The following is a 25720-nucleotide window of genomic DNA, read 5'->3' on the forward strand; positions in this document are numbered from 1 at the left end:
AGCTAAACTGGCTTAATTCTGCAGATAAGAATCTGCAACCTGTTTGCTACTGTTTGGATCCTGAATAATTTGTCAATACCTTGGTACACTCACTTTCAAACAAAGTGCTACATATAATATTGACGAGTATATAGCGATACTAGAACTTTTTAACTTTAAAAGTTTTAAAAGTTTTTAAAAAGTTGCCAAAATTGAATTTTTGATGTCTAGTCAACAGTCTAGAAATCTTATTTAAACTAAGAAGATATATCCAATCAACTAACTTTTGTAAATAAAAATAATAAGAGAAAAGAAGTATTTTCCACAGTTAAATCACATAAATAATTAAAATAACTGTAAGCATAAATGTCTTTTCAAATTTATAGAATGAACTGAAATTAACAGGCTAATTTTACAAGTTAACCAGAAGATTCATTAAATTAAGCAGAAGCAGAATTAGTTATCTTAATTAAGGAAAAGTTTTCATAAGGCTCTACATTAACTATATATCTTAAGATTTGTTATGCCTGATATAATTGGCCCAATTTTACTTTATACTCAACATATTTATGCCCTTTTTACACTATGATGTATTATTTATAGCATGATAAACATTTACTGCAAAATGTTCTGAACTAATAAAGCATTCACATTTGGCAATATTAACTTCAAAACTAAAAGTTTTAAAAGTAAACACATTTTTTTTTGACTAATAAAATATAAACGATTTAACAATTCTCACAAAATCTCACAGAACTGAATGAAGGAAAATCATCATTACTTTTTCTACAACTACAGAATTACCAAATGTTAGATCATAAACTCGTGATTCTGTAGTGAAATGAGACATGTAATCATGACACATTTATAGTGAATCCTTGGTATTGTCTTATTTAAGGAAGCAACATTTCTTAAATTTCTGACACTCAGCATAAATTAATATACTTGTATATCATATTATCAGACCTGTTAAAAAAAAAAACAAAACTGACCTTCTTTGCACACTAGAGTTCTTTGTTACCATGCACATGGGAAATTTCTAACCCCTAAATAATTTAACTTTTAAAGTTTAAAAAAGACTGAAATAAAAAGTAGGATATCAAATTATTGAGCCAATCTCTGAATTAAGTCTACATTATCTAATTTTCCCTCAGAAAACCTCAGCTCAATGGGTAATATTATCACCCTCATTTGATATCTGACATTCTGAAACATTATAAGACCTACCCAAGGTTGCATAATCAACAAAGGAAATCTCAGTTCTGTTTAATACTAGGACCCAGTTCTTAATAACTGTATTATACTTCCTTTAACATTACTTGACTAGATGTTCAGAAAGGTAACCTTTAAATTAAATATCTGGCTATCCAAATGATTTAAAAAAAATTATCCTTAATCCAATAAAAATTATTTTAGAATATTTTAAGATTTTTTTAACCACTTGTATTGACTGTAAGAGATAAATTTTAAATAATGAACATGGCAAGGCAGTCCATTTTTCTTCATATAAAGTCTTAGAAACTTAACTAATCAAGTTTTTCCTATAAATATAATCTTTTTAAAATTCATAGGAAATACAAAATAAATCAATGACATACCACTGCTGCTGCTGCTAAGTCACTTCAGTCGTGTCTGACTCTGCGACCCCATAGACAGCAGCCCACCAGGATCCCCCGTCCCTGGGATTCTCCAGGCAAGAACACTGGAGTGGGTTGCCATTGCCTTCTCCAATGCATGAAAGTAAAAAGTGAAAATGAAGTCGTTTAGTCATGTCTGACTCTTAGCAACCCCATGGACTGCAGCCTACCAGGCTCCTCCACCCATTGGATTTTCCAGGCAAGAGTACTGGAGTGGGGTGCCATTGCCTTCTCCGGACACACCGCTACACACCTACTAAAATAGCTAAAATCCAAAACACTGACTATATGAAATGCTGACGAAGATGTGGAGCAATAGGAACTTTGTTTCTTTGCTAATAGGTATGTACAATAATACAGTCACCATGACAGATAGTTTGGCAGTTTCTTACAAAGCTAAAAATTCTCTATAATATACAGCAATCATGTGCTTTGGTGTTTACTCAAATCAGCTAAAAGTTTATATGCACACAAAAATCTGCACACGAACATTTATAAATTTAAATCATAATTGTCAAAAAAATGGAAGCGACAACACGGCCTTCAATAGGTGAATGGGTAAATAAACTAGGTCTATGTACAAAGTAAAATATTATTCAGTGACTAAAAGAAATGAGGGATCAAGCAACAAAGACATGAAGAAACCTTAAATGCATATTACTAAGAGAAACCAGTATGAAAGGCAACCTACTGTATGATTCCAATTATATGATATTCTATAAAAGATAAAACTCTAAAGACAGAAAAAAGATCAGTGGTTTCCAGGGGTTAAGAGAGAAGTGTGGAAAGGATGTAAAGGTGCAGCACTGAGTATTTTTAAGTGTACCTTTTTTATATGATGGAGAAGGAAATGGCAACCCACTCCAGTGTTCTTGCCTGGAGAATCCCAGGGACAGAGGAGCCTAGTGGGCTGCTGTCTATGGGGTCACACAGAGTCAGACACGACTGAAGCGACTTAGTATTTTTAAGTGTACCTTTTTCGTATGATACTATACACCCGCTAGATCATAGAAAAAGTCGGACACGACTGACACGACTGAGTATTTTTAAATGTACCTTTTTTGTATGATACTACACACCTGCTAGATCATAGAAAAAGCAAAAAACATCTACTTCTGCTTCACTGACCACACTAAAGCCTTTGACTATGTGGATCACAACAAGCTGTGGGAAATTCGTAAAGAAATGGGAATACCAGACCACCTTACCTGTCTCTTGAGAAACATATATGCAGGACAGGAAGCACCAGTTAGAACTGGACATAGAACAATGGATTGGTTCAAAATTGGGGAAGGTATATATCAAGGCTGTATACTGTCACCCTGCTTATTTAATGTACATGCAGAGCACATCATGTGAAATGCCAGGCTGGATAACTCACAAGCTAGAATCAAGACTGCAGGAAGAAATATCAACAACCTCATATATGCAGATGATACCACTTTAATGGCAGAAAGCAAAGAGGAACTAAAGAGCCTCTTGATGAAGGTGAAAGAGAAGAGTGAAAAAGGTGGCTTAAAACAATATTAAAAAAACAAAGATCACGTCATCTGGTCCCATCACTTCATGGCAAAATAGATGGGGAAAAAATGGAAACACTGACAGACTTTCTTTTCTTGGGCTCCAAAATCACTGTGGATGGTGATGGCAGACATGAAATTAAAGGATGCTAGCTGGGCTTCCCTGGTAGCTCAGTGGTAAAGAATTTGCCTGCCAAAGCAGAAGACACAGGTTTGATCCATGATCTGGGAAGATCTCACATGCAGTGGGACTTGTGCCACAACTACTAAGCTTGTGCTCTAGAGTCCGGGAGCTTCAACAACTGAAGCCCATGTGCCCTAGAACCCGTGCTCCACAAGAGGAGCCATAGCAATGAGAAGCTCATGCACCACAAGAGAGTAGCCCCCGCTCGCCACAACTAGAGGAAAGCCTGTGCAGCAATAAAGACCTAGCACAGCTCAAAATAAAAAAAATTATTAAAAAAAAATTATGTTTGCTCCTTGAAAGAAAAGCTGTGACAAATCTAGACAGCATATTCAAAAGCAGAGGTATCACTTATCCAACAAAGGTCTATAGTCAAAGCTATGGCTTGCCAGTAGTCATGTAGAGATGTGAGAGTTGAACCATAAAGAAGGCTGAGCACTAAAGAATTGATGCTTTCAACTGCTGTGCTGGAGAAGACTCTTAAGAGTCCCTTGGACAGCAAAGAAATCAAACAAGTCAATCCTAAAGGAAATCAATCCTGAATATTCATTGGAAAGATTGATGCTAAAGCTGAAGCTCCAATAATTTGGCCACCTGATACAAAGAGCTAACTCACTGGAAAAGACCCCAGTGCTGGGAAAGACTGAAGGTAAGAGGAAAAGAGGGCGACAGAGAATGAGATGGTTGGATGGCATCACTCAATCAATGGACATGAGTTTGAGCAGACGCAGGGAGATAGTGAAGAACAGGGAAGTCTGGCGTGCTACAGCTCATGGGGTTGCAAAGAGTCAGACATGACTTAGCAACTGAACAATGAACAATAATGAAGACAGGAAATTACATATTTGCATAATGCCTTATGCATCCTGCATTGGTGTGGTACATTTGTTACAAATGATGACTATGAGGCCAGGAGATTGATAACTGACAGAAGGGAAACTTTACAATATAAAAAAAATAATACATTAATGTGCTTTATAGGAAAAACTAACAACTGAATGGATCATACCATTTTCAGAGAAGACATTATATGACAGTTTAATAACCATTAATTAAATCTCTCATACACCAAAAATTTTCATCTTAGTCTCTATCAGGACATTGAAAACTTTTTAATTAAGTAATTTTAATTGGAGGCTAATTACTTTACAATATTGTGGTGGATTTTGCCATACATTGACATGAAATCAGCCATGCGTGTACACGTGTCCCCTATCCAGAAACCCCCTCCCACCTCCCTTCCCATCCCATCTCTCTGGGTTGTCCCAGTGCACCAGCTTTGAGTGCCCTGTTTCATGCATCGAACATGCACTGGTAATCTAGTTCACATCATGTGTATAACAGAAAATGAGAAATTACTATATGCAGTTCAGAAATTAGTCTATAAATAGTATCATTTAGCATCTACTCAATAAACAAACAAGCAAAGAAAATCTGTGGCTATCAAGAAATACATTTTCTTTTAGCTATTTGACGTGTAGTCTCTCTGTAAGACAGGAACACAAATAATAATGGCTCATTATCTTCCAGTATTCCTTAATGAAGAGACAAAAATACTTTCATTTAGACATACCTTAACTATTTCTTCAATGAAACAAATGTGAGAGACAGGATCCCTCTTCTTGGTTAATATTTTTTGTAGATGTTGCACCTAAAAGGAAGGAAAAGAGGGAAAACATATATAATTGAGTATTTTCAAATGTAACAAGCATAGAGTACAGGTACTAGAAACACTAAGGGAAGGGAAAAAGCATTTTGCTAGAGCCCTTACATACATTATAATTAGTTACGGAGGTATTTTGAACTTTCAGAGATTTTTAAGAAAGCTGCCCAAGATCACACAACTTTGAATAACTAAGAATTAAACCACAGCTCAGCAGGTAGATTCTGCCTGCAATGCAGGAGACACAGGAGACACAGGTTCAACTCCTGGGTCAGGAAGATTCCTGGAGGAGGAAATGGCAACTCAATCCAGTATTCTTAACTGAAACGAAAACTCCCATGGACAGAGGAGCCTACTGCACTGTAATCCAAAGGGTTGCAAACAGTTGGATACAACTAAGCACACAGCATGCTAACCCATAATTAATACTATTTTTTACTCTCTCAAATATTTACCTGACCACAAACAGTAAAAATATGATCCACAAGTTTCTCCATGTTGGTCCAGAGGGAAGCACGAAAAGCCGCAGTGTTCCCTGGAGTTGGCATGGTAGATCGTCCAGGTCCCCCTGTTTATGAGAAACAAAAAAAAACAAACAAAATAAAATGTTTTAAATTTAACAAAATGTATGTTATTATGAAAAGCACATACAGGCTAACAAATGAGAAGTTTCTTTATGAAGAAGTAATAATTTATCATGAGTGATATAAAAAAGAATCTTAACCTTTTGTTTTTAAGAAAGAAAATAAAACCACACACACACACACACACACACACCCCACCACACACACCCAACAAGGATAATACAGAAAACAGGAATTCCCTGGAGAAGGAAATGGCACCCATTCCAGTATTCTTGCTTGGGAAACCGCATGGACAGAGGAGCCTGGCAGGTTACAGTCCAAGGGGTCACAAAGAGTCAGACACGACTGAGTACGCATTCACTAACACTCTCCACAAAAAGAACAAGATGCTGCAGTTTAGATATCTCGTTTGTTAAATGAAAGTATTAATCTTGACTCTATAAATTGATAAATGTAACATTCTATAAATATTTTTAATTTGAATATAGTTGATTTATTCTATAATTCTTTATAACAGTTTTTACCTCCAATCAGAATAGATCTCCATTATAAAATACCCTTAATGGGAACCTTAAAACCCCTGCAAATTAAGACTATGCTCCCATTTTCTGTAACTTCTCCTGTTTCCTCTTAACCTGACATCCCATGAAGGGATATGACATATCTGATTTTCTGCTTAATTTCAGATAATGTCATTTCACTGTTTTCCACTCACAAATGGGTTGAGGCCTTGAGGATCTGAAATAGAATCAGTAGAAACATATTGGTACTTACTCAAAATAAAGTCTTAAAAGCCACAAAAGCTAGAAAATAAGTAAGAATTTTGGATAGCTGTTTTTTTCTTTTGGGGGATCTTCAGGCCTTTAACATAAACAGTGAATAAACCAGAATCTTAAAAGTGTAGAGGAATAGAAAATTTTTTAGTAAAACAAGCAAGAAGATCGCTATCACAGGTGAAAGAGTTTTAAATATAAGTTTGTGCCCCCAAAGCCATAGATATATAACTTCATGAAAATGTGACCAAGGATACTAGCATTGGTATCAGCCTCCAACACATGTGAGTGAAAACTTATCATGTATTTTTGAATCCATCTGAATATGCCCCAGCTCACCATTCTGTCAAAGAAAAAAAACTCAGTAACACTGAAAGAGAACATTCCCCATTCCATGATATTCTACAGGAGCCATGAATTTCTATCATTCAAAAATTTGGGAAACCACCTCTCGTGTTTAGTTCCTCATCATACCAGGTTCTGATGTTCCTGGTTATTTAGAATTAAGCTTGTTTTATACATATATACACATACACAAAAATTAATATGGGTGTATATGTATAACTGAGTCAACTTGTTGTGCATCTGAAATACTGTTAAGTCAACTACACGTCAATAAAATATACACATGTATAAAAAGAAAGGATCTTGGACTCAGACAGATTCAAATCACCAAGTATAGTTCTAGCCTTCTCAGAAGCTATCTTACTGTAGCTATGTTCTTTATTTGTGCTTGACCTAAAAGTGCAAAGTATAGGGACAGTAAGTATGGCACATTAATCAAGTGAGTTTGGTTTCAGGTTATTACCTGCTGAATATGTATGTGGTTAATTTTATTATTCAGTATGTTGCTGGTATGAGGAAGAAGTCCCTTAATGAAGTCATGTAGGAATGAAAGATGCCCTTGCCATTATGTTCTTAGTAGGAATGTTCCCGTATTTGTTCAGACTTCAGTTATGTTCTATGTACAACTAACACTTATAGTTTCAAAAATGCAGATTTTTCTTTGTATCTTGTCTTCATAATAAGGAAATAACTTACTAAATCATATAAATTGATATACTATGTGCCTAACAAATGCAGAAAATATTTCTTCCCCCTCTTCAAAAAAAAGGAATTAATAAAAATGGTTTCCTAGAGGGGGCAGCTGCAGTGGTAGGAAGCGGGACCAGGTGAGAAGAATAGAGATAGAAGCAGTGAGTCTCTGTAGTTCCAAATAGGAAAAGGAGTACGTCTAGGCTGTATACTGTCACCCTGCTTATTTAACTTCTATGCAGAGTACATCATGAGAAATGCTGGGCTGGAGGAAGCACAAGCTGGAATCAAGATTGCCAGGAGAAATATCAATAACCTCAGATATGCAGATGACACCACCCTTAGGGCAGAAAGCAAAGAAGAACTAAAGAGCGTCTTGATGAAAGTGAAAGAAGAGAGTGAAAAAGTTGGCTTAAAACTCAACATTAAAAAAACTTAAGATCATGGCAACTGGTCCCATCACTTCATGGCAAATAGATGGGGAAACAACGGAAACAGTGAGGGCCTTTATTTTTGGGGCTCCAAAATCACTGCAGATGGTGACTGCAGCCATGAAATTAAAAGACACTTACTTCTTGGTAGGAAAGTTATGACCAACATAGACAGCATATTAAAAAGCAGAGACATTAGTTTGTCAATAAAGGTCTGTCTAGTCAAGGCTATGGTTTTCATGTGTGGATGTGAGAGCTGGACTATAAAGAAAGCTGAGAGCCAAAGAATTAATGCTTTTGAACTGTGGTGTTGGAGAAAACTCTTGAGAGTCCTTTGGACTGCAAGGAGATCCAACCAGTCGATCCTAAAGGAGATCAGTCCTGTGTGTTCATTGAAAGGACTGATGTTGAAGCTGAAACTCCAATACTTTGGGCACCTCATGCGAAGAGCTGATTCATTTGAAAGGACCCTGATACTGGGAAAAATTGAGGGCAGGAGGAGAAGGGGACAACAGAGGATGAGATGGTTGGATGGCATCACCAACTCAATGGACATGGGTTTGGGTAAACTCTGGGAGTTGGTGATGGACAGGGAGGCCTGGAGTGCTGCGGTTCATGGAGTCTCAAAGAGTTGGACATGACTGAGCGACTGAACTGAACTGTGTTGCTTCTTAGCAATAATGAAACTAGATGTATTTTAGGATGGTGCAAATGAAGGTTCTCTTCACAAACAGAACAAAGACAGGTGTGTAATCGGGATTAGAGGTCTTTCCTACTGCTGCTCCATAAAGGAGAGAGATAAGACAACCCCTCACTAGAAATGAACATGTCTGAGAGTCAAATTCTGATCTCTATGCAACAATCCTCAATGAAAGAATACAAGGCTTATTGAATAAAAAAGTGATTCTGTACTCAGAGCAGTGAAAATAGGTCAACCTGGAGCACGACGGGCCAGAGAGTAAAAAAGTGTTTAAAGACCAATGGAGATTAGGAAGCTTCCACAAAACAAATGTGAGAGTATCTGGTAGGTCAAAATAATACCAATGATAATAGTTTCTAAAATATTGATTAAAAAAATATTCCCTGAGCGCAGAGTTTAAAACTCAAATGTTTAAAAAGGGTGGGAACTGCTGTTTACAGTAAACTGTCAGTTAATAAGTGCAAAAGAAATGATAATGCTAGGAAAAAATCACTATTTTGCAACTACCAACTAGTAAAATAATGAAGGAATGATTATCGGTGGGTAAAATGTTACGGGGAACAGGATGTTTCACATGGTGCAAAGTATGCACCCAAAGTTACTTACTAATTACTAAGAAAAGAGTACTTTTACAAGCAGCAACCTGTCATACACTATAAGAACAAACAAGCAACAATGACACAGACTGACATAATTTTGGTGCTTCTTATATCATATAACGGGAAATACACATCATCTTACGGGTTTTTTACCTTGAATGTAATAATGAAGAAACAATCAGACAAATTCTGAGTGTGGGGTTTGCTGAACATGTTAATGCCATAAAAGATAAAAAAGACACTGCTTTTTTATGATTATTATTATTATTAAAGCAGAGTAGAAACAAGACAACCAATGGAATAGCATAATGGCTAATTGGTTCCAGTTGGGAGGGGAAACAGCCATAAAGAATATTTTATGGAAATAACTTAAAAATACTGAATGTGGATTACATGCAAAATAATATTAATGTATCAGTGTGAAATTTCTTGAAGCTAATGCCTAAGAATGTTACTGGATATGGTATACATGCACAGCTCTTTGCACATGTTAGAATGTTTCAACATAAAATGAGGATTTTTAACCTCAAAGTGAAAAGTACACATTTCAATTTAAGTTAAACTTAAAGACTAGGTAGTACAAGCTAAGCTAAGCTAAGTCACTTCAGTCGTGTCCGACTCTGTGTGACCCCACAGACAGCAGCCCACCAGGCTCCCCCGTCCCTAGGATTCTCCAGGCAAGAACACTGGAGTGGGTTGCCATTTCCTTCTCCAATGCATGAAAGTGAAAAGTGAAAGTGAAGTTGCTCAGTCGTGTCTGACCCTCAGCGACCCCATGGACTGCAGCCTACCAGGCTCCTCAGTCCATGGGATTTTCTAGGCAGGAGTACTGGAGTGGGGTGCCATTAAGAGCCCATCAATGGTTAGAGTCTATCCTACTTTTACAGAGGGCAAGAATCAAGAAAACCAGAGGCTATGTTAGTAAGCTTTTCACTCTAGTTTCTCAACAATTCCAAGTTTAGGAAAGAACTACATGCTCCTTTTTTTGTCTTCTTTGCCTTGCCCTGTGACTTGTGAGATCTTAGTTCCCTGAACAGGGATTGAACCCGGGCCCCAGCAATGGAACTTCTAAGTCCTAATGACTAGACCACCAGGAAATTACCTACATGCTCCTTTTGTAAAGAGATGTTTATTATTTTTTTACTCTGATAATAATGGAAAGCAGTAACAAAGAGAAACATTTAGGAGTTTAAAATATGAATACTCCTGTTCAAAATCTAGGTCTAATTAATTTTTCAAATTATTTGCAATGTTGTACAAAGAATATTAAGTAAAAGCGTACATGAACTGGAGAGGTAATACTGAAACAATATGCAATTATCTTAGATGCTACATAAAGACTGAACTTGTAATAGTGAGGAAAAGGCATGCAGTGAATTTGTAAAAAGAAGAAAATATCAAATTACTAGAATATGTATAGCTTTGTTTTATTATAAAGAATTATGGAATCTATCAACCCACTACTCTTACAATAGGTAAGAGCAGAAATACAAAAAGGTATTGTTTTCTGCTAGCAATTATTTGGAAGAACTGAGGCACCAAAAAAGACTAAGATCACAGTCATTGGTTCTATTAGTTCCAGTGGCTTCATTTTTCTCATTTATACTTGAATACTTAAGGACTTTTATCCTCATACACTAAATACATCTTGCTGAAGAAATAAACGTAATAAAAAATAATCGACATATAACACCTGTAAAGGGAGCAAGAATAACTAAAACAAAAAACTGATGCAATTATCCACTAGTTTTATGAACCTCAAAAAACAAAATTAAGTGTTTTAAACTAAGTTTTATTAATGTGAAAGAAGAAACTAAGAAGTACTCAAAGAAACAATACTTGAGTAACTTCTAATTAATGGAATAAAATCATTTTCTTGCCTTTGTCCCTTAAAGGGCAATGGAAAAAAGAAAAAAAAGTAGAAAAAAAATATCAATTTCAAAGAAACAAAGAAATCAATTAAAAACTTCAAACTTTATGAAGTATATATGCCAAATGCTATAGATAAATCAAAATGAACAAGGAAGCAGATAGCTGACATCCTAGATCATTAGCAAGGAACAATCTGCTCCTAAAATCAACTGTAAGAATTTAGATAAGCTATCCACTGATTCTTTGCTTAAGAGCGAAAAGGGACAGGCATAGATGGGCCAGGAGAGAAGCCAGAAAAATGTTCAACATTGCAGAATAGGGAAGAGAGAAAAGCAGAAGGAGAAACCATTATAAAATGACATGTACAGTGTATGAGAATTATGCATGAAGCAGGGCACCCAAAGCCAGTGCTCTGGAACAACCTAGAGGGATAGGGTTGGGAGGGACATGGGAGAGCAGTTCAGATAGGGGGGACAGATGTATACCTGTGGCCAATTCATGTTGATACATGGCAAAAACCATCACAATGTAGCAATTATCCTCCAATTAATATAAATTAATTAAAAAAAAAGAAGTAGCCCTCTAGCATAAAGAAACTGAGCTATTTAAAATTCTAAAACATGATACTGTTAAAGTACTGTACTCTATATGTCAGCAAATTTGGAAAATTTAGCAGTGGCCACAGGACTGGAAAAGGTCAGTTTTCATTCCAACCCCAAACAAGAGCAATGCCAAAGAATGTTCAAACTACCATACAATTGCCCTCCTTTCACATGCTAGCAACTTTATGCTCAAAATCCTCCAAGCTAGGCTTCAGCAGTACGTTAACCGAAATCTTCCAGATGTACAAGCTGGGTTTTGAAGAGGCAGAGGAACCAGAGATCAAATTGACAACATTTGCTGGATCATGGAGAAAGCAAGGGAATTCCAGAAAAACATCTACTTCTGCTTCATTGACTTCATGAAATGTTGACTGTGTGGATCACAACAAACTGCAGAAAATTCTTAAAGAGATGGGAGTACCAGACAGTTTACCTGTCTCCTGAGAAATCTGTATCTGGGTGAAGAAGCAACAGTTAGAAGTAGACATGGAACAATGCATTAGTTCAAAATTGGGGAAGGAGTAACACAAGGCTGTATACTGTCACTCTGCTAATTTAACTAACATGCAGAGTACATTATGCAAAGTGCCAAGCTGGACAAATCACAAGCTGGAATCAAGACTGTCAGGAAAAACATCAACAACCTCATATATGCAGATGATATCACTATAATGGCAGAAAGTGAAGAGGAACTAAAGAGCCTCTTGATAAGGGTGACAGAGAAGAGTGAAAAAGCTGGCTTAAAATTAAAAATTAAAAAACTAAGATCATGGCATCCAGTCCCATCAGTAAGTCAATAAGTGTTAGTCATTCAGTCGTATCCAATCTAACCAGTCCATCCTAAAGGAGATCAGTCCTGGGTGTTCTCTGGAAGGATGGATGCTAAAGTTGAAACTCCAATACTTTGGCCACCTCATGTGAAGAGTTGATTCATTGGAAAAGACTCTGATGCTGGGAGGGATTGGGGGCAGGAGGAGAAGGGGACGATGGAGGATGAGATGGCTGGATGGCATCACCGACTCGATGGACATGAGTTTGAGTGAACTCCGGGAGTTGGTGATGGACAGGGAGGCCTGGCGTGCTGCGATTCATGGGGTCGCAAAGAGTTGGACACAACTGAGCGACTGAACTGAACTGATACCAAGGTTGTAAGAGACAAGGTTCATAAATGTAAGTCAACTGTTTTCATATATACCAACAATGAACAAGGGGAATTTGAATTTGATAACAAAATACCATTTACATTACTCCCCGTTCCAAATGAAATACCTAGGTATAAATAGGGCTTCCCTGATAGCTCAGATGGTAAAGCGTCTGCCTACAATGCAGGAGACCTGGGTTGGATCCCTGGGTCGGGAAGATCCCCTGGAGAAGGAAATGGCAACCCACTTCAGTATTCTTGCCTGGAGAATTCCATGGACTGAGGAGCCTGGTAGGCTACAGTCCATGGGGTCACAGAGTTGGACACGACTGAGCGACTTCACTCAGGTATAAATAAACCGAACAAAATATGGACAAAAACTATATGAGGAAAACTAGAGAACTCTGACGATAAAAACCAAAGAGAAAATAAATATATACAGAGATATTCCATATTCATAGACAGAAGAAACAATATTGTGAAGATGTCAGTCCTTTCCAGTTGGATCTATAGATTTAATGCAGTCAAAATCTGAATTTTAGAAAAAAATTTTTCTTCTATCAACAAACTGATTCTAAAGTTTATATAGAGAGGAAAAAAATCAGAACAGCTAACACAATATTGAAGAAAAAGAACAAAGTTGGAAGACTGACTAGCCAACTTCAAGACATTATATAAAGCTTTAGTAATCAACACAATGAGGTAGTATTGGCAAAAGAAGAGACAAATAGATCAAAGGAACAGAATAGTGAGTTCACAAATATACCCACATAAATACAGTCAAATGCCCTTTTACAAAGAAGCAAAGGTAATAAATTTGGCAAAGGCAGAATCTCCAACAAATGATGTTGGAATAACTGGGTAACCTCAAGCAAAAAAACGAATCTAGACACAGACTAGACACAAACTAAGATCATGGCATCCAGTCCTATCACTATGGCAAATAGATTTCATTTTCTTGGGCTCCAAAATCAATGCAAACAGTGACTGCAGTCATGAAATTAAAAGATATTTGATCCTTTGCAAGAAAAGCTATGATAAAACTAGACAGCATATTAAAAAGCACTTTGCTGACAAAGGTTCATATAGTCAAAGCTATGGTTTTTCTAGTAGTTATGTATGGATGTGAGAGCTGGACCATAAAGAAGGCTGAGTGCCGAACACTTGATGCTTTCAATTGTAGTGCTGGAGAAGACTCTTGAGAGTCCCTTGGACAGCAAAGAGATCCCACCAGTCAATCCTAAAGGAAATCAATCCTGAATATTCATTGGAAGGACTGATGCTGAAGCTGAAACTCCAATACTTTGGCCACCTGATATAAAGAGCTGACTCGTTGGAAAAGATCCTGATGCTGGGAAAGACTGAGGGCAAGAGGAAAAGAGGGCAACAGAGGATGAGATGGTTGGATGGCATCACTGACTCAATGGACATGAGTTTCAGCAAACTCAGGGAGATAGTGAAGAACAGAAAACCCTGGCATGCTGCAGTTCATGGACTCGGAAAAGGCTGGACATGACTTAGCGACTGAACAACAAGATGACACAGACCTCACATACTTCACCAAAATTAACTCAAAATGGATCACAGACCTAAAAGTAAAAATGTCAAACTATAACATGCCTAGGAGATAACATATGAGAAGACCCAGATGACCTTGGGTATGGCAATGACTTTCTAGATAGAATACCAAAGACATGATATGAAAGAAATAACTGATAAGGTGGACTTCATTAAAAACTTCTATTCTGGAAGAGACAAATAATCAAATCTGCAACTTGATTTTTCATATAAGGATGCTGAGAATTATCTATATTGATAAATTTATTACCATAAATATTATATAGTAGTCTAATTAATAAATAAGCCGGCTTATTCATTTTCCAATGAAGGAGAGACTGTTTTCATTGTTTAACTATTATGAATAATAGTAAAATAAAAATTCTTATACAGATGTGACAGAGTTTCTTTAGGGTATACTCTTACAAAGGCAATTATAAGATCATAAGATATACCCATTTTTAACCTTATTGATCAGTACGACAAAACTGAATAAAGTGGTTGAAACCTTTTCTTCTCCTACAATCAGAGTATAAGAGTTTCTGCTCTCATTGGATATTTAGTTCTGGTCTTACATTTTGCCAATCTCACAGAGAAATAGAAATCTTGAATCATTTGTATTTCTCTAATAATTAGTTCACATCCTCTAAAAAGAGGCTAAACATCTTTTCATGTTTATTGGATCTGTTCTTCTGTGATTTGCCTATTCATATTCATTGTCTATTTTTCAACTGAGTTATTTATCTTTTTCTTAGTGGATTACAAACTTTCAGGTACATCTTGGGTAGTATATTTTCCCATGTAATTATGTTATTTTTTAAATTTTGAAACAATCTTAAACATACAGAAAATTTGAAATTACAGTAAAAAAATTTTTGTTGAATCATTAGGGAATAAGTTACTGACATGATGCACTATCACCCCTGAAGGCTTTAATGTGTTATTTCCAACAAAAATGACATTGCTATACATAATCTCAATATAACCAACAAGATTAGGCAATTAACATTAACCCTGCCAATGTATTATCTTTAAAAATAAGTGATTATTCTTTTAAAAACAATAAAGAATAGGATTTCTACACTAAATCATGTATTTACTCCTCAATAGATGACAATAAGGCTTGAAAACACTTCATTCTTTCCAAAAAGAGGAGCATACATTAGGATAGACAGCAGGTAAATAATTGCTTTCAATTTTTTTTCCTCCATTCTTGACAACACAGTAGAGAATGAGATTAAACTCCTTCTGCAAATTTAAACATTAGATCAAACTTTCTGAAAATAATTGCTGGGGAAAGTTGAGAGGGAAATCTCCTCTGGCAATTTCTTTTCAAAGCTGTCCTCCTGGGATGGTCTTAATACAGACTTATTCAGAGGCTGGGGCTAACCTTTAAAAATCCCTTTAAGATCAAAGATTCTTTTATCTCTTTTTATTTTGTACAAATTATTTATGAGGGACATACTCTTATTTAAAGTTATATTTATATAGCAAACATAAAAATAATAATCAATGGCTGAAAATGTTTTAGTATTAGCTCTGTATCAAGAACTGTTATTGAGTTTACATGGACAACTGTATGATATTAGAGTATCCTGTTCAATACAAAAATGGGAAGAGGAGAAAACTTTTTTAATAGGCATTAAAAAAACACTCTGGGGAATTTTTTCAATAGTCTGAATAAAATAAGGCAGTAAAACTGAAGAAAGAAATGGAATCAAGACAGATTTGTCTGTCTTTAAGTATAAGAAAATAAAGAGCATGATTGTATGTGATGGGAAAGAGATAGAATGAAAAACTGATGATGTGGTAGAGAGAAGGGATCTATGAGAGCAATGCCTTTCTTTGAGTGATGGGATCTAAGGCAAAAGTAGAGTATTTGCCTCTGTTAGGAGCAAGTACAGTTCATCCATATTAACAGGAAAGATGAAAGATTTTAAGGAGAGAAATGCAAAGTTAGGGTTGCTTAGGAAAATGAGAGGCACCCAGAACATGCAGTCTCTCCTCTCTATGAAGTGTGTTATATACATGAATGTCACCATCAGGCATGGTTTTGCAGGAAAAGGGCTGGGGACAACTGCTGTCTTGAATCTACCTGCTTGGTTTTTCCTTAGATTTTGCTATACTTGTAATGTTCCCAAAGCTTTATCAGCGTCTATCAATCTCCACACTCAGCTGTTATTGCTCCTGAGTACCAGAATTATACATGCCCAGAAAGATAAAGTATGATAGAGATTGTATTTCCTTAAAAAATATTTTCTGCCTCAATAAGAAGTACATGTGAGGATAAGGATTTCAGAAAGAAAAATATGTTCCTTTTTTTCCCTTGCATCTGTTTCCTCTGAACTAAATAAAGCCACAGTTTATAGTTTTTATCTAGAAGTTCTGAATATACCAATTGGCCAGTTCAACTCACTGATTAGACAAAAGTTATAAATAAACTCTAAAACAAAATTTCTTCTCTCGTTTTCTGTCTACTAAAAAGTGAGTCATTAGATTACTTTGAAACTTGAATGCTTCACATACTATTCAAAGGACTTTTCAGTTATAAATAAATAAATGAAGCTAAATATAAACCACATCCATACCTCTCACAGCTGACTGGGAAGGCTGAGTCAAAACTTTGATATCTAATGCACTGTTGATATTTTCTTCTATTGCAGCACAATATCCATCCACAACATTGGTAACAGTGTCCTTCAAAGTTCCAAGATTATGGAAAACCTGAAGAGCAGTTCCGACCTGGGTTGGATTCTTTAAAAAGGTGGTGGTGGGGTAGGGTGAGAAAAGATATAAGTAGGAAAAGAAACAAAATAAATATAAATCTACAAATCTAAGTGGTACTTGAGCAGTTACTATAATATTTTTTAAATTATTATAAACAAGAACAAAAATAATGTATTTGGAACAAATATTATTTTTAGTCATTACTTATTTCATAAAAGACAAAGTTAAATACCATGTGTATGATTTCCTCCCTTTCCCTTTTCCTCCTCCTTTAAAGGATAATCACAAAATAAAGAATCTGTTATATTACTGGAGCTTACTTGAAATTTACCATTAATCTCTACGAAGAGAGCCATGTAAGAACTAACAACCCTATATTTGTTTAGAAAGAAATAAATTGTGCACAGTAAACTGCAGGCTGAGCCTTGTGAACTGATACTACTATTCATTGTATTATCTTCCTTCATCCATTCACTGAAACTACGAATATATATACATAGAGTGTCCACTATGGGGTCTATCTTGCTTCTATCTGCTAGAACTATAGTAGTAAATAAAACCAGTTGAGTTTCTGCCCTTATGGAACTTAATATTTACTGAGAAATATATAAACAATAAATATAAGAGAGTATCGGGTAGTGATGTATGCTATAAAAAAGAAAGCAGGGAATAAAAAGAGAGAATGATGTGTATTATTATAGAGGGAAGAGCCAGAGAATGCATCTCAAAGGTAATATTATAGAGGGAAGAGTCAGAGAATGCATTTCAAAGGCAGTATTTAAACAGAGATCAACATCTGGAAAATATGGGGAAATACAGATCTGAGCAGGGGTATCAACAAAAGAACCGAGGTGGAAATGTGCTTGGTAGCTAATGAAAGAGCAATCAGGCCATGGTGGTGGCTGGAGCAGACAGGGGTAAGCAACCAGGGGGAAGTGGAAACACTACCAGTGAGTAGATTCAGTCCACAGTGATATAAATAAGCTGCTGGATTTGTCATTAAGTAAATGACTGAATTAACAAGGTATATCTACATTAACATAGTTATAGGTCCAAATAGCTGAAATTCCTCTTTCATTTATGATTCAGCATCTGTCATTAAAGGCACACAATTAAAAAGTGAGATTATTTCACTAACATTTTCTTGACTGTTGAGTATAAATAACACAAAATGTTATTTCTGAAGTCTACTGGAGATAGTAAGAGTACGTGGCACACACACACTCGGCAGCAGGGTAGGACCAGCTTAGAGACAAGATCAGGAAACAAGGTTGGTGAACACCCGTTTTAGACTGTTTTTTAATTAAACAAGAAAAAGTAGCAAATGGACATTGTTTCATATTAAAATATGCTTTTGCTTTTAGTAGATACCAAGAATGAAAATTAGGCAGCTATAAAGACATTTCCCTTATCACTATTCAAAGTTTATATAATCTAAGAAAGCACTACCTGACCAATTTCAAAGAATATCTTCACCTTAAAAACTAGAATATAGACACATATTATAACATTATATTTATTGCCTTTATTATCCTCAAAGGATCTGAAAATCACAGTTTCTCAACATACAGGTTTTCAGTAACTTACAATAATTATGTAACTTCAATAGCTTACAAAGAATGTACATTGAAAGTTATATGCATATGTTAACTGAAAACAGTTGGAATCTTATTTTACTTGAGAGATCTAGTCAAAATTGATCAGTCTTCTTAAGTTTCTACTCCAAAAATTAACTACCAAAAACTTTCAAAACAGTAACATGTACAGGGCAACATTAAAGAAGCATCCAGTATCAGAATGGTTATCAGCGAAAGACAACAAGTGTTGGCAAAGATGTGGAAAAAGGGGAACCTTTACGCACTGTTGTTGAGAATGTAAATTAGTGCAGCCACTATGAAAAATACTATGGGGGTTCCTCCAAAAATTATGTAAGTAACTCTGAGGAACTCAGCTCTCCCCTCTGTATCCTGAATTCATAATCTTAAAATGATGAGGACAGATAGATTTCCAAAGCTGGCTGAAGTTCCTTTTTTAAAAAAAATAAAAATAAAAATGTAGCCAACAAGATCCCAGCTCTAAAATTCTGATTCAGCTGGATCAGACTGAGGCCTGGTTATTATATTTTAAAGCTCTTCAGATGCAGCCACCTGGGAACCAACATTTGGAAACCACTTGACTAGATGACTCTGCCAGACTTTGAAAAATGAGAATCATTTGTTCATGTGAAAGACAGGATTTTCTGGTAAAAAGAACCAAATACAGAGAGAAATGACAGAGGAAAATTACAGAGTATGCTTAAGGAGTGGTACACAGATTTTACTGCCAGAAGTTTTGCATATGTGGGGGGAAAAAAAGATAACCCTGAACAAGCAAATAAGGGTCTGGTCACTGACAACCTTGGACTGCATTCTGTGAAATTTCTATTTAATATTACTGGTAACAGAAAAATGATTCATGTAATAAAATTATCATAATCTAAGATGTTTGAGAAAATAAAAATAATTACATCAGCTCTGGCAATAATTTTAAAAAGAAAAGAAGGAAAAATAGCTTGGACTAGGGAGTTGTAATTAAAAACAAAGAACAGGACAGATAGGAAAGATTCTGAAACACTGAAAAGAAACTGTCTACTGACTATGATGGACAAGAGGGAAGGAAGAGTCTACCATATATGGAAGTTTCTTCAAGTGTGGGGGCCTGAAAGGAGAGAAAAAGAAAAAAGAAAATCAAAAGAAGGAGATCATTTGGGCAAGTGGGTGGAGGAGTGGTGGGATGAGAGGGTGAACGGCTGTTGTTAATGAAGTGCTCACTGTGAGACATGCAGGAGTCTCAGGTGCCAACGGGGCATTCTCAGTTGGAGAGAACACTTTTGAACTGGATTATCATAGGAACCTAGACTGAGTAGCAAGCTAAACTGATGTAATAAATAATAAAATACAGAATGTTGGAAACTTTTAATCACAAAGGGAATAAAGAACAGAATTGGTGAGAGTGAGAGAACAGAAATGGGGTGATAGAATATTCTAATCAGAGTAACAACTGGAACATTAGAAAAACTGGGAATGAAATCACTTTGTCTAGCTATGATTCCAGCAAAGAATATCTCCTAAATATAATAAACATTAGTGTTCTTTTCCCATCATCCTTTCTCATCGCAGACAAATACCACATATTTTGACCAGCAGATTTTTCTGGGTCCTTATTAGTAATAAACATTAGGCTTTCAGCTCCTTCATCTGTAAAATGAGGGGACTGGACTAGATGAATTCTAGTACCCTTGCCAATACTAACATATGATTACACATCATTTACTCGTGCTAGCACTGTGCAAAGTACTGGGGATTTAAAAAAACTGAAGCAAATACTGTACTGTCTGACCTTTCAATATCTATGGTCTGATGGGCGATAAAGACAATTAAAGCAGCAATTAGAATGCACTATGATAAATTAGAGGAGAAATGGATAGTTTAATAGGAGAGGTGATTAACTCAGAATTGGGGAGGGATAGAGGAGTCAGGCGGAGAAGGCAATGGCAACCCACTCCAGTACTCTTGCCTGGAAAATCCCATGGACAGAGGAGCCTGGTGGGCTGCAGTCCATGGGGTCGCTAAGAGTCGGACACGACTGAGCAACTTCACTTTCAACTTTTCACTTTCATGCATTGGAGAAGGAAATGGCAACCCACTCCAGTGTTCTTGCCTGGAGAATCCTAGGGACGGGGGAGCCTGGTGGGCTGCTGTCTATGGGGTCACACAGAGTCGGACACAACTGAAGCGACTTAGCAGCAGCAGCAATAGAGAAGTCAGGAAATTCTCCTTAAAGGAAGAAAGCCCAGCCAAGACCCCAAAGTGAAGTTGTCATGGGAAGGTGTTGGGAGCTGGAGATAAGGAGGGGTCAAAGATTTACAGGAGTCAGGAAAACAAAAGGAAAACCACTCCAAGCAGAGGAATAGCACATACAAAAGCCTGTGAATGAGCACACTGTGGAAATTAAATCGACTAATATAATATCTGATAGGTAAGAGAACTACACAAATACCTAAACCAATGCAGGTGTCCATATCAATCAATCTCAAACTTTTGATAAATATAAAAGAACTACCTGAGGGAGGTTGTTAACTAAAAACGGACACATAAGGAAGACCGGGAATTGCTGGTAAGTTTTTAATTTTTTAATCTGAATGCTGGTTATGTATGTTTGTTCGCTTTGTGAAAAATTCATTGAGTTGTACTCTTATGAGGTATGTACTTTTCTGTTGATTACATTTTCACCATACAATCTAAAATAAGAGGGTTAAGAGCATCAGGAAAAAAATGCACATGTTTGCAACCCAAGTGTCCACTGAATGGATGAAGAAAATGTGTTATTCAGATAATGAAATATTATTCAGTCTTAAAAGAAATCCTGTCACAAGCTATAACATGGGTGAACATATCATGCTATGCAAAATAAACCAGTCACAAAAAAATACTGTGTGGCTGCATATTATAAAGATAATATTATTTACATATTATTTATATGAAGACTGTAAATACACAGACAAATTCATAGAGACAATAGAACAGTGGTTGCCAGGGACTCAGGGATAGAGAGGGATAAAAACTGTTCAATAGACACAGTTTCAGTCCAGTGAGACTTCTGGAGACTGGATGTGTGATGTGAACTAATATGAACATACTTAATGCTACTGAACGTTAATGGTGACTGATTTCATATTAGGTGTATTTCATCAGAATTTAAAAACGCATAGGCTTGGATCTCAACTTCAAATACACTAATTTGACAGGTTTAGGAATGAGGTCAAGGAATCGGGATAATTATGATAAACCTAATTTTTCTACTGCAGTCATCCAGTAAGGCCTTATTATGAACCAAGCATTATTTTAGGGGCTTTTACACATGTGAGGTCTAATCCTCCCCAACAAAACATTCAAAGTAGCTGTACTGTTCCCTACTGAAAGAGAGGGAAACTGAGGAATAGAGAAGTCAGCAGAAGCTCCAAGACAACAAAGAATAAATGGAAGAGCAGCGATTCAAACATTAAAATGTCTGGATTTTAAAGTTCATGCTTTTTCCAAATAACAACAGTTATTTGCAAATAACCATTAGTACCAATTAAAGTCTGACTTTCTTTAAGCAGTAAAATAAACTTTGAAAATAACTAAGGAAAATGGCCAATAAATGCTGTTACTTTACTAAGTAAGTAAAAGTCGCTTAGTTGTGTCCAAGACTTTTTGCAATCCCATGTATTGTAGCCTGCCAGGCTCCTCTGTCCATGGGATTCTCCAAGCCAGAAAACTGCAGTGGGTTGCCATGCCCTCTTCCAGGAGATCTTCCCAACCCAGCGATCGAACCCAGGTCTCCAGGATTGCACGCTGAACCACCAGGGAAGCCCAAGAATATTGGAGTGGATAGTTTATCCCTTCTCCAGGGAATCTTCCCAATCCAGGAATCAAACTGGGGTCTTCTGCATTGCTTGCTAAGTACGGACATTTTAAAAAACTTCACTATCTACTATGATCACTTCATAAAAGAAAGGTAGTTCAAGTAACAAGGAAAATAGAGGGAAATTCTCAGAGTAAGTAGTTGCCTTGTTTTCATTTTGAATTTTAATGGGAACCGATAAAACCTCAGCATGACTGCTACCAAGCTACAGTGTTTGGAAACCAGTACTTTTGTTATCTTTCTCTACAAATAAGCAGGTTAGCCAATCTTGCTTGCATACAATATCCTCAAGATTCAAGTTTCCCTGAAAATTGCCCATAAAAAAATTCCTTCTTTCCTGGTACCCAGGGCCACTGTGTTCTCTGTAAAGTTTGATGGTTTAAATTCAGTGGCAAACAGTTAACTCTTTGCCACACTCACCTGGCTCCCCATGCTTGGCTGCAAATCCCAACTTCAACAAAGCTGAAATCGGTAAAATCATAAACTGTCCTTAATAGAACACTTTCTCATCTCATAGGCAAACTGTGCAAACACAACGTGAACAATTCACTGCTCATCTTGGAGCTGCCTATTCTTTGGGCCTATTTTCCCAATGTTCCAAGATTAGCTCTAGGACTTCTCTGTTTCTTTACACGACCTACCCAAAGCCCTCTTTACAAAATCACACCCATTCCTGGCACTTCTTAGGTCTACATTAATTGCCAGGTTCCACCCTGATCTGTGGAAACAGTATACTACATGAAGATGCCTTCTCCCCTAGGTGGTAATGTTTAAAATGACCTCCATATCCACTTATTTTCTTTTGTCAACACAACATAAGTAGAATAAATATTACAAAGTTCATTTTACAGTTAGGTAACTAAGGTACTAAGAAGATAGGTCCAAAGTGGGCCTAGCAGGCCAGTTTCAGGCCTCAGTCCCTTCACTCCCTATTCTATACTCTTCCACAGCTCACCCTGTCACCACCTGACTCTAGATATCCAGATATACCAGTTTTTCAGGCATTTGTAAGAGATCTCAAAACAAAATGAACACATTTGAAAAATACCATTCTTTCTAGAAAGAAATAAACTACTGACAAGGAGCAATGTCTTCTATTAGGTACAAAAGTAATAGCAATTTTGGACCGTGAGTTTTAAATCATTAAAACTAGGCTCAAACATATCTTTATTAATCAATACATTTTAGCCAATGAGAAATAAGTTGGTTTATTCCTGTAGTATAAAAATCCATGCTTCCGGACTCAATGAACTCTTAGAAAGTATTTTCTGTCTCCTGCTGGTTGTGGAAGTATTTTCCCTGTAAAAAGTTGTCAAGGTGCTTGAAGAAGTGATCAGGTGAATATGGCAAATGAGTCAAAACTTAATTGCCCAATTCATTCAATGTTTGAAATGTCATGTGACGTGTGGCCAGGCATTGTCGTGCAGAAGAATCAGGCCCTTTCTGCTGACCAATCCATCTGCAGGTGTTGCTGCTTTCAGTGCATCTCATCCGTTTGCAGAGCATATTTCTCAGATGTAATGGTTTCTCCAGGATTCAGAAAGCTACAGTGGATCAGACGGGCAGCAAACCACCAAATAGCAACCATGACCTTTTTTTGGTGCAAGTTTGGCTTTGGAAAGTGCTTTGGAGCTTCTTCTCTGTCCAACCACTAAGCTGGCCATTGATGACTGTTATATAAAATTCACTTTTTGTTGGACTTCACAACCTGATCAAGAAATGGTTTGCTGTTGTTGAGCACAATAAGAGAAGATGACACCTTTAAATAATGATTTTTTTGATTTCTGGTCAGCTCAAGAGGCACCCACTTACCAAGGTTTTTTCACCTTTCCAATTTGCTTCAAATGCCAAATAACCATAGAATTATGGACATTGAGTTCTTAGGCAATTTCTCATGTAGTGGTAAAGGATCAGCTTTAAAGATGGCTCTCAGTTGGCTGTTGTCAACTTCTGATGGCGAGCCACTACTCTCTTCATCGTCAAGGCTTTCCTCTTCTTCGCAAAAGTTCTTGAACAACCACTGCGCTGTACATTTGTTAGCAATTCCTGGGCCAAATGCATTGCTGATGTTACAAGTTGTTTCTGATTCTTTACGATCCATTTTGAAGTCAAATAAAAAAAAATGCTTGAATTTGCTTTTTGTCTAACCTCATTTCTAATAGTCTAAAATAAATATAAAATAAATAGCAAATAATAAGTTATGGGCAAAAAACAAAGTGAGAAATGCACATTAAAATGATAAATAGCATAACCATATTTATCTAAGAATATACTCCAATATCAAGTGGCCAAGTTCAACAACACAAAATTGCAATTATTTTACAGCAACCTAATAGACAATGTCTCCTCTTTAAATGAGAGTCAATATTCTAAGAGTGACTTCCCTGGTGGCTCAGACAGTAAAGCGTCTGCCTACAGTGCGGGAGACCTGGGTTCGATCCCTGGGTCAGGAAGATCCTCTGGAGAAGGAAATGGCAACCCACTCCAGTACTCTTGCCTGGAAAATCCCATGGAAGAAGGAGTGTAGTAGGCTATAGTCCATGGGGTCGCAAAGAGTCAGACACAACTGAGCGACTTCACTTCACTTCTTCATTCTAAGAGTAATTTTCTACAAGCTGTCAATGTGACCTTCAATAAATCACTTAACCATGTATGAAATTTTCCAACTTCATAAACTGTAATATAAAATGAGATGAAAGACAATATAATAAATTAGATCTATTTCAGAAGTAGATCAAAACAGATTTCTACCTTTTCAAAAACATTTCAGAAGATGGCATTTTCTTATTAAACTAAAATTATTTCTTCTGCTTTGGAGACGAATACATATGATGTAAGTTTTTTTCTTTCTTTTTCAACATCTCTGTAGCATTACATGGGAGGAAAAAAAAAAATACCCACAAGAATACAATCAGAAAAGAAGCATAGTTGTTTAGGATCCCTAAAAAGCTTGCCAAAACAGGAACACTTTAACCAAAGTGACAGCTGGTGCTGAGCTAATGGAATGGAAAGATAGCAAGACTGCTGCAAAGATTGTGCCATAAAATAGCAAGCAACGTTCTCATGTTAACTAAACTATAGATAATACGAGGTGACCTCTGTGAGCATAAACACAGTATTAAATCAAAAGTATGACAGGATTTTAAAAGCTTCATACAACTGAAATTAGAAATGAAAAAGGTAACAGAGTTTAACTAAAAACAAAATGCAAAAATCATATATATGTTCAAGACCAGGATTCCTCTCTGCAAGGATCAAATAATCTTTGTGC

At 36.4% G+C, this 25720-nt stretch overlaps 1 protein-coding gene across 3 annotated transcripts in view; it reads right to left on the reverse strand.

Moving 5' to 3' along the window:
- The window catches only part of COG5 (component of oligomeric golgi complex 5), a 285624-nt gene that overhangs the window by 121017 nt on the left and 138887 nt on the right, over window positions 1-25720 (reverse strand). For all 3 annotated transcript variants that reach the window (XM_061413970.1, XM_061413972.1, XM_061413971.1), the window contains 3 exons: window positions 16866-17031; window positions 5439-5551; window positions 4894-4971 (listed from right to left, as the gene is read on the reverse strand). In XM_061413970.1, the coding sequence (XP_061269954.1) occupies window positions 4894-4971; window positions 5439-5551; window positions 16866-17031 (357 nt within the window). The remainder of the gene's footprint in view (window positions 1-4893; window positions 4972-5438; window positions 5552-16865; window positions 17032-25720) is intronic.

The sequence above is a fragment of the Bos javanicus genome, chromosome 4 (assembly GCF_032452875.1).
Source record: "Bos javanicus breed banteng chromosome 4, ARS-OSU_banteng_1.0, whole genome shotgun sequence".
In the NCBI taxonomy this organism is placed as follows: Eukaryota; Metazoa; Chordata; class Mammalia; order Artiodactyla; family Bovidae; genus Bos; species Bos javanicus.